Here is a 15749-nt window from a genome sequence, read left to right on the forward strand (position 1 = left end):
GCTTGTGCTTCATGCAGCTCAGTGTTTCTCATGATGTACTCTGCGTATAAGTTAAGTAAGCAGGGTGACAGTATACAGCCTTGACATACTCCTTTCCTGATTTGGAACAAGTCTGTTGTTCCATGTCCAGTTCTAACTGTTGCTTCCTGACCTGTATACGTATTTCTCAAGAGGCAGGTCAGGTGGTCTGATATTCCTGTCTCTTTAAGAATTTTCCACAGTTTATTGTAAATAGTCAATAAAGCAGAAGTAGATGTTTTTCTGGAACTCTCTTGCTTTTTCAATGATCCAACAGATGTTGGCAGTTTGATCTCTGGTTCCTCTGCTTTTTCCAAATCCAGTTTGAACATATGGAAGTTCAGGGTTCACGTCCTGTTGAAGCCTTGCTTGGAGAATTTTGAGCATTACTTTACTTGCGTGTAGTTAGTTATTCTGAATTGAATTAATTAAGGAACTGCATTATGCATTTGTCTTTCTTATGGCTTCACAGCATATAAACTCACTTATTGGGTAAGGGAAATTCCCCACCATATAAGTCTTGGTAGGAAGCTGTAAAGACCTGATGCTCTATTGCCAAGGCTCCTGCCATCTAGGGTGCACGCAGCGGTCTGGACTCAACTAATCATTTTCATACTGGAGAATAAATTGGAAGGCAGTGACAGCAAGAAGTAGTGATATCTGAGAATCCGTTCTGATGATACAGCAATGACCACAGCAGTATCCAGTTTCCAGGGTGCACTGTAGCAGGGATGTTTGCCGTATCTGCTCCTTTGGCAGCAACATAAGCTGTGGCAGCGAGCAACAGTAGCAGCGGTGAGCATGTCTTCCCTGGGCTAATTCTGTGCATGGTTTGGGCTATAGCCTTTGGTTGGTCTCTAGCCTCAGCTTATTCCTATCCATCTTTTGAACTTAGTTTTCCAGCCTTTTCAATAATTGTGTGAGGTACCTCTGTATTAGTTATCTATTACTACATAATAAATCTAAACTCTGTGACTTGAAACCACAGTTGTCTGCCATCTTGACCAGATTGGATGGTCTGAGATGGCCTCATTCACCAGCTACAGGTCGCAAAGACTTTCACCGGAGGCACTGTGGTTCTCCTCCTTCTGACTCTGTAGCAGTCCAGCTTGGGCTTGTTGACATCATGTTCTTAAGGTTCTGCTGCTGCCGCCAAGTCGCTTCAGTCGTGTCCGACTATGTGACCCCATAGATGGCAGCCCACCAGGCTCCTCTGTCCCTGTGATCCTCCAGGCAAGACCACGAGTGGGTTGCCATTTCCTTCTCCAATGCATGCTTGCATGCTGAGTCGCTTCATTCATGTCTGACTCTTTGCAACGCTATGGACAGCAGCCCACCAGGCTCCTCTGTCCCTGGGATTCTCCAGGCAAGACCACGAGTGGGTTGCCATTTCCTTCTCCAATGCATGCTTGCATGCTAAGTCGCTTTAGTCACGTCTGACTCTTTGCAACCCTATGTACAGCAGCCCACCAGGCTCCTCTGTCCATGGGATTCTCTAGGCAAGAGTACTGGAGTAGGTTGCCATTCTAGCAGCACCCAAAAGAAGACAAGCCACCAGCATATGAGCACTCTTAGCCTTTTGCTTGCACATGTTTTTTAATGTCTTATTGGCCAAAGCAAGTCGGATGGCCAAGCCCAGATAGGTGGAGAAATAAACACCTGCTGATGCAAGGAACTGGAAAGTTGCATTGCAAAGGGGCATGCCTACAAGAGATGAGAGAGGTTATCACAGCCTTTCTTTTAAATCAACAATTAAAAAAAATCAATGATCTACTTATACTCATTGTGTTTTCAATAAATTCTTTTTTCTACATAAATCAGCCAATCTCAGTTTATTGTTGTTCAGTCACCCAGTTGTGTCTGACTCTTGGCAACCCCTTGGACCACAGCACAGCAGGCTTCCCTGTCCTACTCCATTTCCCGGACTTTGCTCAAACTTGTGTCCATTGAGTCAGTGATGTCATTTAAACATCTCACGCTCCGTTGCCCCTTTTCTTGCCCTCAATCTTTCCCAGCATCAGGGACTTTTCCAGTGAGTCGGCTGTTCGCATCAGATGACCAAAATAATGGAGGTTCGCCTTCAGCATCAGTCCTTCCAATGAGTATTCAGGGTTAAGTTCCATTAAAATTGATTGGTTTGATCTCCTTGCTGTCCAAGGGTCTTTAAGGAGTCTTCTCCAGCTTGCAGTTAATATCCTTGACTGCTGTCACACACTGAAAGAGCAGCAGTAGGCAAAGTATTAATTTCATCTTACAGTTTATAGGCGCCCTCCCATACAAGGGCTTTTGTACAAGTCCCTGTTCAGTGAGGCACGTGCACAGAAGTTACAGGTGTGGGATCTGAGGCTCACAGGGTTTCTATGGCGTGTCCAAAGTCACATACCTGTGAAGCACCCGGGCCCAAGGGCTCTGTCTCGGGATTCTTCGCTATACTAAACTGACCTAGATGCAAGATGTCTTTCTTTTTCTTTACTTTCTAGTTCCAAAGACCTTTGTAAGTGTGTGAAGGTATAACATTCAAGCACTTCACAAGCTAGATATTTTCTTTGTCCTTTTTTTTGAATTTTGTTAAATTGTAGTTTGTATATGGAATTAAGCAAACAACTTAAACAACCAGACTAGGTAATGCCCACAAGAAATAAATGTCAGGTATTTTCTAAAGTCAGATTATTTCCATAACTAATAGTGAATATTTAAGTATATTTTCATTGATTAGAGTTTTAGTATAACCAGATAAACAGTTTGTAAAACAGACTTAAATTTAGTGTGTCTAAATTATCCCTAACAAAATGGGCCTTAAGCATGTAAAATACCTAAGAAAAATGCAAATTAAAGCAACACTGAAATATTTTTCTAATCAATCAGTTTGGCAAAGATTCAGAAGTTTGATAATATGTTGTGTCGACAAGGGTGTGGCTAATCAAAAGCTACTCTCATTCACTGCTGGTGGGAATGTAAATTGTTAAACTTCAGCATAGGTAATTTGGAAGTACTCCTCAAAATTATAAGTGAAAAACATAGAGAAATTCCACTTCTTGGAATTTATCCTACTAATTTAGTCTCACATTTGAGAGATGATATGTACATGGTTATTCATAGCATCATTAATGTAGTAGCAAAATATTGTCCATCGTTGGAGATGGAGTACCATAAGAAGGTCCATCAATAGGGAACTCATTAAATAAATTATGACACATAACTGCAATAGCAATCAGTGCGGCTTACTAAAAAGAATATATGGCATGGAATAGTCTCCATGACGTAATGTCTGGGGGAAATAAAGCAGGATGCGCAGCAGTGTATATAACAGGAAAAAAGAAAGGATTTTGCTTACAAATGTGTACACTTTTTAGAATGATACGCAAAAAATATAACCTTAGGTGATTGAGGAAGACTTTTCACTCAGTAACTTTTTACCTTTTTCCTACTCTTGGTTGAACTTTTCAAATCAAGTAAATTTATCTTAGTAAATTATTTCTAAATAAAAAACTAAAAATAATAATTTTACCCCTGAAACAATTGACATAGAAAAATGCTCACAAATATTATATTTTAAAGGCAGAATATTGACAGTATCTACTTATCCTGATTATGAATTTTAAAACTGTATGCATAGGGGAAAAGATTTTTTAAAGTATACAGAAAGCTAATTAAAAGGTTATGCTGGTTTGTGAGTTTAGAGACTTTTTTTTCCTGTTTTTTCCCCCAAGTTTTCTTTGACATCTCAATGAGAAAAAAAGAGAAAAGCAAGTTCAAAACATACTTGTAAATTTATAGATGAGTTGTCATTGTCCATATTACATGTACAAGGGAAAGAATGGAGAAAATTACAATTTCCATTGTTTTGTGAAAAAAAATCATCGTTCATCCTTCACATGTTTTGCCTGTTGAAAAACCACTGAGGCTTTACCTACACTAGTAGTTTTATGTCAAAGTGGAAATCAGTAAAGTGACCATATGTCCCAGACCACCTGGGGTAGTCTTGGTTTATGCCTGTTGTTATTAGTAACAGTGTCCCCCTTCAAACCTCAAAAAGTGTGATTGCCCTCGGTGTAAAAGACAAGGTTATAGTTGATAGGAATCATGGAAAAATAAACAGGGCAGAGAAGGACAGGAATGAAAGACCCTGCTGAGAAGTTGAATTGGCTTTAATCTTCAGATTCTTCTTGATGTTAAACTCACCTATAACTGAGAGCTTCTCTGCTACAAATAAAAACATTCACAGCATAAACCTTATGTTACAGAATTTCAAGTGTGATTTTTAACTATAGGATAGAACTTAACGTATAAAGCACAAAGCTGGTGCATAACTAACAAGTTTATATGACCTCAGTGGCAAGATGCTTAAGATCTTTAGGCTTCAATTTCTTCTGTAAAAATAGTATTGAATCAGAAGATCTTCAAGTCCTCGCTAGCTCTAAAATCATAAATTCTTACATAAACCTTTTGCAGTATAACTATATGCCAGCAATTGAGGTGGGACGAGCAAACTTAAAATTTTTGTTTCTCTTTTCTCTCCTCTCTTGAATGAAAGGTTTTTATCTGACAAGAAGCCTTGTAATGATTGTGTTTTAATGAGAATTCATTTGAATGTTCAAGATACAATCTTGGCTTTTGCTGTGTTTCTTAGTCAGTTTTTATTAATATTTGGGGGGGACTATTATGTTAATTTTAGATCTTAATCATTACACAACTACTTAGCATATACTTATTCTAAGTATGTGAACAGGAGAAAAAGGGATGGTTTTGTATATTGATCATAGGGTAGAGGTAGAAAATTTTGTTGAAATTCATTGTTAGAGATTTTCTCTTGAAAATGATAAAAAATGAACCTATAGAATGAACTGCTTTTGAACTGTGTAAATTAATTAAATCTGCCCTACTTTTCTTTGCTTGTTTAGGAAATGTGGGTTCGTCCCCTAGATCCTCTGATTTAGTCAAATTAGCCCAAGAGTGCTGTTACCATAATAACAGGGGCATTGCAGCTCATGGAGTGAGAGTCCTAACTAATATAACTGTATCTTGTCAAGAAAAAGGTAAGTTTGATCAAGACTGATATTATGTATGAACTTTTAGATTGGAGTTTCACCAGAGTCCTGTTTGTATTTCGTTTTTTAATCCCTTATTATTTTTAGGCTGTGTGCTTTTATCTATTAGTCACCTCCTCCTGAATGTTCTGAGGGCAGATTTTCTCAAGACTACTTAATTCTTTGGGAAAAGAAAATGAGGACCTTGGGATTGGGAGTGCAGAACTGAAAGGTTTTATGGAGCATTGCCCATCTCCTCCTATTGCTTTACCTTTGCACATATGGTGCTATGGCTGGAGACTGCTTATAACCATCCAGTGATTATCAGTTTGCTCACTTGTTTAAAAAAAAAAAACTAGAAAATTTAGGGGAGAAAAAGCATATGAAATTATTGAGAGGCTAAAGTAACAAATAGTTTTCACCTGGAGGGCAAATGAATTAACAGAGCAATGTAAATTAAATTGTCATGGAATTTATCTCTAGGTATCTATAGCATTAAATGACTTGCATAGTCAAGAAGGATGTACGTAGAAAATAATGCATATATTTTATTGTATTCTTAACATCTTTTGACCTAAAGAAATTCATGCTGGTGTTCAAAACCAGGAATGCATTCTGGATGTTTCATCTGTTTCAGTGCTTATTTTGATATTTGTTAAGGATCAGCAGTCCCTCTTATCCCCACTAGGCTTCAGCACTGCTTGTGACTAGTACCTTTGTTTTCCCAGCACCTTGATCTTCACCAGACATTGTTTGCCAAGCTCTTACACTGACTCAAAAGGCATTTAATTTGTTTGTTCATTCTGATTTCAGTAACTCAGTTTTTGGCGTAGTAATAAGTATTATCTACCACGTAACACAGAAAACCGCTCTGTATTCTCAAAGCTGACATATATTAATATTAACCTAAATGTGGTTTTATATATATGTATATATACATACACACACAGAACTTTAGAGAAATTTTAGCTCAAAAGTAGTGAAAAGATGATATAGTACTGGTATTACATGAGACATATAAAGGGTTTATTTCTTTATGATCTGACTTAAAACACTAGTAAGATAAAGTGGGATCTTGATTATTTCTAGAAAGCATTTCTACCTCAATAAGAAGGTTGCATCCTAGGTAAAAATGGACCTGTGTAATGTTAGACTAGTTTGGAAGATTTGACACACGCCATGTCGATACGTGGTTTGCTGTTCTTAGTATTCTTCCTGGCTAAGCCGTTTTGTATTTTCTCGTCCTGAATGTTTTTTCTTCTGTGTGCGTTCTGTGTGTGTGTGTGTCAGCTTCTCTACTTGACCATTAAAAACGCAGTGTTTTCCCTCTAGACCTTTTGGCACTGGAACAAGATGCTGTCTTTGGCCTGGAATCCCTTCTGGTGCTTTGTAGTCAAGATGATAGCCCAGGTGCTCAAGCCACTTTAAAGGTGAACATCAGCTATTTTAATATAATGCCTGTTTTCACTGCCGAAAGTGTAGATGGCCAGTCTCTCTGTAAAGGGTCAGATAGTAACTATTTTAAGCTTTGCAGACAATGCACTTTTTGTCACAACTACTCAGTTCTGCTATTATAGGGAAAAAAATAGCTGTGGACAATGTATTTTTTTTTTTTTTTAAGGGAAGGGTTAATGGTATGACTGTATTCTGGTAAAATTTTATTTGCATAAACAGGCAAGATTTGGTCAAAGTGCAAGAGTTTGTCAACCTCTGGCTTAAACAAATATTTGCCCTTGATCTTCACTTTCAAAGCTAGTATTTTGACTGTTGTTATTCCAAAAGACAGATGAAGTAAAAATTTGAGTTTGGCCTATTTTGCCATCAGTTGAAAGTATTTATTAAGTTGTAATAGATATTTATGATGGTCCTAGATAATGTAGGACTTCCCTGGTGGCTCAGACGGTAAAAGCATCTGTCTACAATGCGGGAGGCCCAGGTTCGATCCCTGAGTTGGGAAGATCCCCTGGAGAAGGAAATGGCAACCCACTCCAGTACTATTGCCTGGAAAATCTCATGGACAGAGGAGCCTGGTAGGCTACAGTCCATGGTGTCGCAAAGAGTCGGACACGACTGAGCAACTTCACTTTCACTTAGATAATGTAAAGCAAAGTTAAACAGACAGAGCTCCTGTACTTTTGCAAGTTTTGTAATCTGAGGTAACACTGATAAGGTCACAAAGAACTAATGAAATTACTGCAGCGCAATTCATAACTGTGTGAGTGTATATTAGTTTATACAGTATAGAAGCTCTAGTGTTAATCCACTCACCGAGCTATCATCTTAGAGATAGTTAAACATTTTAAGGTGAAATGAGACTATTATTGGAGTTAAACATGAAAAGTAATATTTGATGGCAGAAAATAATTAAGAAAAGTAGGACTGAAAGAAGTAAAAGGCTGTTAGACACTGGAGAATGTAAGAACTGTAGCTTGTTTAAGGTATAGTTGAGAAAAATCATGACTTACTTTAGCATGTTAAGAAAAGGTATGATGTGGTTATAATGATGAATAATAAAGATGCTGGTACTGTTAAACAGAAGCTGATAATCAAGAGGTGGTGAAGGAAATAGGCACCGTGTGATTGGCAGATCCCCAGAATCCCTGTGGGACCACAGTACATTTTTTGTGCCTACCAACAACCTTCTTGATTCTTCCTAGTAATTTTAGAGAGTTACTTTCTTTAAAGCTTCACTTCATACCTTCTAAATGTAACTAGTCCACTTTCTATTCAATATGCAGATTGCTCTGAACTGTATGGTGAAGTTGGCCAAGGGCAGGCCCCATCTCAGCCAGTCCGTGGTTGAGACCTTGTTGACTCAGTTGCACAGCGCTCAGGACACTGCCCGCATTCTGATGTGCCACTGCCTGGCCGCCATTGCCATGCAGCTGCCCGTGCTGGGCGATGGGATGCTCGGTGACCTCGTGGAGCTCTACAAGGTGATCGGACGATCAGCCACAGACAAGCAACAGGAGCTTCTGGTAAACAGCTACTTTTCAAACCTCCCGTGGATGAATGGGTTCCAGTCTAGGGAGGATTATCAGTAATCCAAGAAGTCAGCAGGTTAAAATAATTAGCTAAGACCAGGAGCATGCTGAAGTGAAAATAGGGTGGGGACCTGGAGCTTTTTGGTGTTTCCATTTTAGGTATAGAAAGCCCTGTTTAGTTCACATGTAAAACAGCTTTCTTCCTGCTGCTGCTGCTGCTGCTGCTGCTAAGTCACTTCAGTCGTGTCCGACTCTGTTCGACCCCATAGACGGCAGCCCATCAGGCTCCACCGTCCCTAGGGTTTTCCAGGCAAGAACACTGGAGCGGGTTGCCATTTCCTTCTCCAGTGCAGGAAAGTGAAAAGTGAAAGTGAAGTCGCTCAGTCGTGTCCGACTCTTAGCAACCGCATGGACTGCAGCCTACCAGGCTCCTCCGTCCATGGGATTTTCCAGGCAAGAGTACTGGAGTGGGGTGCCATTGCCTTCTCCGGCTTTCTTCCTAAGTCCTGTCAAATCAGCTTAGTGTAGCCAAAGCCTTCAATCTGATATTTTTGCTTACAAAGGACAAAATGAAACTGAAGGGTTTGTTTTTATTTTTTCCTCTTTTCTACAAAGCAAATAAATAATGAACCAAACCCTGTTTTGTCCTTCCAAAAATATAAGTAAAATGACCTAGTGATATCAGCGACCATAAGAGGAATTAAATCAATTCCTCTTTGCCAGTCCAGGACCTCTTTAGCTGTTGAGGATCCAGTTTGGGTTTCACTGCAGTCCTGGCATTGGAAAAGTTACATGCTTAGAAAAAACCCAGAAGGCATGGAAGTTGTGTAATAATGTTTACTTGAAAGTTCTCCAGGGCTGAGAGTAGACTGCATGCTAAATAGGCATAAATTGGAATTAAGCTTCAAAGTAGCCTCTCCATATTGTTTGTGGTCATCTGATTATATGGCTTGGGAAAAAGCTTAATGAAATTACTTCCTCAAGCCCATTTTATGTTTAATCCTGCAGGGGGCATTATGTAAAAGATCGCCCCCGTCTCATCATTTGCTATCAGGAAAGGCTACCCTGATGTCTTAAGTGGCAGTGGTCGTGGAAATCATGCATTTATCACAGTATGTGTGGATCCTTGTATGTGTTGGCTTTGGAATACTGAGAAGCAAGTAGCCAAGTCTGCTTTTCATTGAAGCAGCATTGTCAATTAATGTTCTTTATCCCTTTTTTTTGTTAGTACTATTTTAAAAACAACTTTAAATTATGACACAAAATATTCAAAAACACATCAGGAAAAATATGATGAGAGGTCTTGCATCCGTCACCTAGTTTAAGAAAAAAACGTTGCTAGTACAGTTGACCTGTACCTGCCTGTGTATCTCCCTGATGGTGTCTTCTTCCTTCCTGTCAGCATAGGTAACCACTATCCCAAAACTGATGTTTGTCATTCCCATATGTATTGTTCTATATTTACTGCCTTAGTATATTTCCTACATGATATGCAAGATTTTTTGTATGTTTTAACTTTATATGTTATCGTACTACATGTAATCTTTTGCATTTTGCCTGTTTTATGTGAATCTGTATTGATTCTATATTGATAAGAGTATTTCTGGTTTATCCATATCACTGCTCTATAGTTTTTCATTGTGTGATTATGTTAATATCATAGTTTATCCATATTAATGGGCATTGTTTCTAATTATTTGCTGTTATACACAAAGTAATGGAATAAAGTGGAAATTTAGTAAGTGTCAAAGGAAGACAAATGTTGTTCTTTTTCAGTAGGCTCTAATTAGTTTTTCACCCTTCTGGGTAAAGTTATCTATAACATTGGGTAGAGTTAACAATTTCCTTGACTTTGTTCTTGCTTGGTGTTAGGTGAGCTTGGCCACTGTGATTTTTGTAGCCAGTCAGAAAGCACTGTCTGCTGAAGTAAAGGCAGTAATAAAGCAGCAGCTTGAAAGCGTTTCCAATGGATGGACTGTCTACCGGATTGCCAGACAGGCATCCCGAATGGTACGTACTGTCCTGCGGGAACTGGGTTGTGCAAAGGGCAGATTACGAGCCTTTAGGTTGTGCGATTGTTCCTCCTAGTCAAAACTAAAGATGAAAGTGGAAGTACTTTTTAGTCATGGGATTAAAAGGTGATGAAGGAAAGGACCTAATTTTTAACATACACACATGAGAACAATATATACATTGTTAGGGAGAGATTCCACGGGAATTCCAGAAATAGCTTCCGGCTGTAGGTTGTTAGCAGCGCCTTCAGTTTATCGTGTGCTCTCGGAAACACAGCTCCTTCCCACTCGTGTTTCTGTCCTCCCCTTTCAGCTTCCCACGTCTTTCTTCCCTTTTTATCCCCCACCTTATCATTCCTATACTGGGCAGGACAGTGAGCATCCCTCACCCCCAGGCATTAACAGGCATTCACATCCCCCCTCAAATCCCTCCCTCTCCGTCAGTCATTTCCAGGGGGCACAGTAATACTTGATGGAACTTGACTGGACTTCTCCCCACCCTACTAAATAGCTCATACGAAAATGACATACAATAAGGATGTATACTTTCTAAATCTTGAACTAGAATTCTAGACCCGGGTTATAGATACCACCATTCGTTTTCTCTTTGGAACTTTTTGGTACAGAACTTCAGGCATTATGTTACGTAAAAGCGGCTCAGCATATTTTCTCTGAAGAGCTACTTTGACGGAGACTCACACAGTTATATAATGTGAGGAATGATTGCTAAAACTTTATCCAGGGTTTGAATTTCTCTTTTAGCTGCTACATCAGGCAGTTCAAGTGAAAGAATCTCATCATGCCCCTCATTTCTCCCTCCCCCCACTTTTTTTTTTTTTAGGGTAATCATGACATGGCCAGAGAGCTTTATCAGACTTTGCTGACTCAGGTTGCCTCCGAACATTTCTACTTCTGGCTGAATAGTTTGAAGGAGTTCTCACATGCAGAACAGTGCCTCACCGGGTTACAAGAAGAGAATTATAGTTCAGCACTTTCTTGCATTGCTGAGTCTTTAAAATTCTACCACAAAGGGATTGCTTCCTTAACAGTGAGTGCGCTTAATTCTCCTTTGGTGATGATGACTTGTGAGAATGGTTTCTTTTTTCTTTTGGGGCTATTCTCTTTTAACCTTGAAAAATTTGCTGATACACATGTATTTGGCAGTATTAAAATAATGAATAGGACCTGGAAGTAGATCATTAACCCCTCCCCCACTTTTTACTGTTCCTAGATTGATGAACATTTATCATTTTGTTTGTATCAAGTATCAGGTACACATGTGAAGAGAATTGCTGAATCCATGCAGGAGGGATAACTGGAGGTGGGATCCCCCCTTTCCAGACTCCTATGAGTAAGACCCCAACCTGGATCACTACTGTTGTCAAATGTGAACCCTCCACCCCATCTCATACCTGGCAGCTACTTACTAGAGTTTCTTATTTTGTAAATAAAGAAGAAATTATCTAGGATGCCAGTATCTCACCTTTTATCCCTCTGTGATGTCTTCCCATTCCAAATTAACAATCAGCCAGCTACTACCATTTCCATTTTTTTTCCTGCCAAGAAAGAAAGAGGGGTGCAGAGAGAGCAGATCCTTAACATTTTCTTGAAACCAGTTCTATTTCTTAAGTAAGTACCTGTTTCCTAAAATGTGTGTTTTATATATTAATGCAAGGACTTTTCCCCCTGAAGAGTAGAAAGTTTGTGTAATCACCATTAAGCATGTTTAAAGTATTGTCACTTGACTTTAAAAATTATATGTATATAGATGGGGCCATAAAACTTTTGGTATCTGTTTTATATTTATCACATAATCTAAAATGTTTTTAATAGTGGGCCATTCAAAGAGAAGTGTTGCAAACAGAACAGAGAACAAACAGATGTCACAAGACAGACTGTTCAGATAACTGTGGGTGCATATCTTTTGAGGAATGATTTTAGGGGGCTGGGATTGATTGACTACTGTTTTAAAACAGGAATATAGGAGTGGCTCCCCTCCATTTTAAGGGGTAGCACTGACTTCTGTGGTTCTCTTCCCTTGATTATCCTGGGAAAAGATCGTTGTTGCCTATATCCGGCTAATAAATACCTCAGAAAATCTAAAAGTACTGTTACTGGCTCTAGTCAGTAGAATTATTTCATTTTCTAGTTGATGTGGAGCAGAAAATTGTTAATCACTTAGTACAGTGAACAATAGGAACTGTGATACAGGCTAACAAAATAGTGAGGCAGGTAGCATTAATATTATGGAAAAAATCTTATCGAATACTTAATAGTCTTAATGATTTGTGTGGTATGTGTGTTTAATGAGGTTTGGCAGTAATTAAGAAGTGAATTCTGATGTAGGAAGAAAGCAGCCAATTGACAGACAAAAGAACCTTGTCTTAGCCTCTGTTCTGCAATTAACACATTGTGACCTAAGGCAGGTTATTGATCTTCAAATCATCTTTTGAAATGGAGTTCCTTTATTCAGCAGACTGTAAGCACTTGCTATGTGCCAAACACTGCTTTGAGGATAAAAGAATCAGGAAATAATTCTTCACTTGAGAGCAGTCTCAACAGGAAGGAAGTATAAGCCTTAACAGTCATTTGGAACTTCTCACATTTCTGATTATAAATACTATACTATCACGGTTTTGAGGTTGTTTTTTTTTGGGGTTTTTTTTAAGATTTTTAGAAAATTTGTTTATTTGACACGTGTGGATTTGATGATAGCTTTCTGTCTTTTTAATAGAGATGATTTGAGCATGTGCTTAGTTGCTCAGTCATGTCCAGCTCTTTGCCACCCCATGCACCGTTGCCCACCAGGCTCTTCTGTCCATGGGATTTTCCAGGCAAGAAATGCAGCAGTGGGTTGCCATGCCCTCCTCCAGGGGATCTTTCCCACCCAGGGATCAAACCTGGGTCTCCCACATTGCAGGCAGATTCTTTACATCTGAGCCACCAGGGAAGCCCAAGAATACTGGAGTGGGTAGCCTATCCCTCCTCTAGGGGAACTTTCTGACCCAGGAATCAAACTGGGGTTTCCTGCATTGCAGGTGGATTCTTTACCAGCTGAGTGACCAGGGAAGCCTAATTGCCCTTTTGTTCCTTGATACATGAATGATCTAATTTGAGGTTGTCAGCTGTGATGATTATGCTTTTTAAACTTTCTTCAACCAAACTAAACTGTGCTTGTTGGAGGTGCTATAGCAATGTTGGGTATTTGATTTCCCAGTAGATTGGTTAATGATAGTTACCTTGCTTCTTAGGAATAAAATTCATAAAAAGTGTTTGTATCAGCTTTCTGTGCTGTGAAACAAATTACCACAAATTTAGTGGCTTAAAACAGGACCCATTTATTATTTATTGTTTTACCATTTGCATGAGTCAGAAGTCCAGGCGTGACTTCACTGGGTGCCCTGCTCGTGTTGTCACAGAGTTGCGGTCAAGGCGTCAGCCAGGGCCAGTCTTGTTTGGGATTTGGGTGCAGGGTCCCCTTCTAAACTCATGTAATTGTTGGCAGGATTCATGTCCTCACAGCTGTGAGACTTGTGGAAGCCTCAAGGCCAGAAGGAACATCTCTTACCTTCAAGACTGTTTTAATGGACTTAGCTGATGAGGAGTGATCTACCCAGAATAATCTCCCTTTTGATGAGTATAAAGTCAGATCATTGGACCTAAATTACATCCTCACAATCTATTACTTTTTCCATATTCCATTAATTAGAAGCAAGTTACAGGTTCTGTCCACACTTTAAGGGAGATTACACAAGTTGTGGAGACTGGAATGGGAATGGGAAAGCATGATTAGATGAACCATTGTAGCAATCTGCCTACAGATGGTGGGTCTTTATTTTTTACTTTATTAAATATTGAATAGGTATTATATCTATATATTATGTAGGGTGTATAAAGATATCAAATATCCAAGTATAAACTTATATGCAGAGTACATAATGAGAAACGCTGGGCTGGAGGAAGCACAAGCTGGAATCAAGATTGCTGGGAGAAATGTCAATAACCTCATATATGCAGATGACACCACCCTTATGGCAGAAAGTGAAGAAGAACTAAAGAGCCTCTTGATGAAAGTGAAAGAGGAGAGTGAAAAAGTTGGCTTAAAGCTCAACATTCAGAAAACTAAGATCATGGCATCTGGTCCCATCACCTCATGGCAAATAGATGGGGCAACGTGGAGACTGTGGCCGACTTTATTTTTCTGGGCTCCAAAATCACTGCAGATGGTGATTGCAGCCATGAAATTAAAAGACGCTTACTCCGTGGAAGGAAAGTTATGACCCACCTAGACAGCATATTAAAAAGCAAAGACATTACTTTGTCAACAAAGGTCCAACTAGTCAGGCTATGGTTTTTCCAGTGGTCCTGTATGGATGTGAGAATTGGACTATAAAGAAAGCTGAGTCCCGAAGAATTGATGCTCTTGAACTGTGGTGTTGGAGAAGACTTTTGAGAGTCCCTTGGACTGCAAGGAGATCCAACCAGTCCATCCTAAAGGAGATCAGTCCTGGGTGTTCATTGGAAGGACTGATGATGAAGCTGAAACTCCAATACTTTGGCTGCCTGATGCAAAGAGCTGACTCATTTGAAAAGACCCTGATGCTGGGAAAGATTGAGGGCAGGAGGAGAAGGGGATGACAGAGGATGAGATGGTTGGATGGTATCACCAACTCGATGGACATGGGTTTGGGTGAACTCCGGGAGTTAGTAATGGACAGGGAGGCCTGGCGTGCTGTGGTTCATGGGGTCGCAAAGAGTCGGACACGACTGAGCGACTGAACTGAACTAGCACTCAGTTTAGAAAACGGGACATTACCAAAGCTTGTAAAGTTCGTGTGTGCCCCTCCATGTTCGTGTACCTTTTCCTACCTTACAAAGGTAACCACCGTCCTGAATCTTTACATTTTTAACATGCTCTGTTTTTAAACAAGGTACTGTTTTATGCTGCTTGTTTTTGAATTTTATATGAAAAGAAATAATGTGTTTTTCTCTGACTTGTTTTGGTTATCTAAATTATATTCCTAAGATTCATCCATCTTGTTCCATAAAGTTATAGGTCAGTTTCACTGCTGTATATGTCAGTTTATTTTAATGTTAATGGAAATTTTTATTTTTTTTCCATTTTTTTGCTGCTAAAGCATTACTGCTATGAACGTTCTTGGACATATTTTGATGCACCTATGAAAAGATTTCTCCAGGACACTGATTTTAAACTGGGGATGATTTTAGCTCCATTTAGCAATGTCTAGGGTCATTTATGGTTATCACAACTAGCATTTAGTGGATAAAGGCCAAAGATGCTGCTAAACATCCAACAAAGCACAAGACAGCTCCCCTCAAAATTTGAGAATTATTCCAAAATGTCACTAGTATACGGAGGTTGAAAACCCTTCTCTAGAGCAGTATACCTCAATCAAAACTGTGTATCTGCCCCCTGCTCCAATTTAGAAATATGTGAGGATGTTTCTGTTTGTCCCAGTGATAGAGTGGTTGGAGAGACTGCTGCTAGCCTAACCGTCATTGACTGGAGATGCTGAATTTTCTGAAATGCTGAGGATATTCCTGCTCCTATTAAAAGATACGGATCTAAAGTACTGCCTTGGAGTAGAATTGCATAAGTTATGTGCATCTTCAGTTGACTAGCTGATACCAGGAGTTTTTCCATAGTAGTTTTAAATTTACAGTATTTCCAGCAGGGTATAAGAGTT

At 39.4% G+C, this 15749-nt stretch overlaps 1 protein-coding gene across 1 annotated transcript in view; it reads left to right on the top strand.

Annotated features, from left to right (window-relative positions):
• The window catches only part of INTS7 (integrator complex subunit 7), an 83519-nt gene that overhangs the window by 47440 nt on the left and 20330 nt on the right, over positions 1-15749 (top strand). The window contains exons 9-13 of the mRNA XM_061383573.1: positions 4920-5054; positions 6378-6475; positions 7784-8023; positions 9902-10039; positions 10883-11089. Of these exons, the coding sequence (XP_061239557.1) occupies positions 4920-5054; positions 6378-6475; positions 7784-8023; positions 9902-10039; positions 10883-11089 (818 nt within the window). The remainder of the gene's footprint in view (positions 1-4919; positions 5055-6377; positions 6476-7783; positions 8024-9901; positions 10040-10882; positions 11090-15749) is intronic.

Source organism: Bos javanicus, chromosome 16, assembly GCF_032452875.1.
Source record: "Bos javanicus breed banteng chromosome 16, ARS-OSU_banteng_1.0, whole genome shotgun sequence".
Taxonomy (NCBI): Eukaryota; Metazoa; Chordata; class Mammalia; order Artiodactyla; family Bovidae; genus Bos; species Bos javanicus.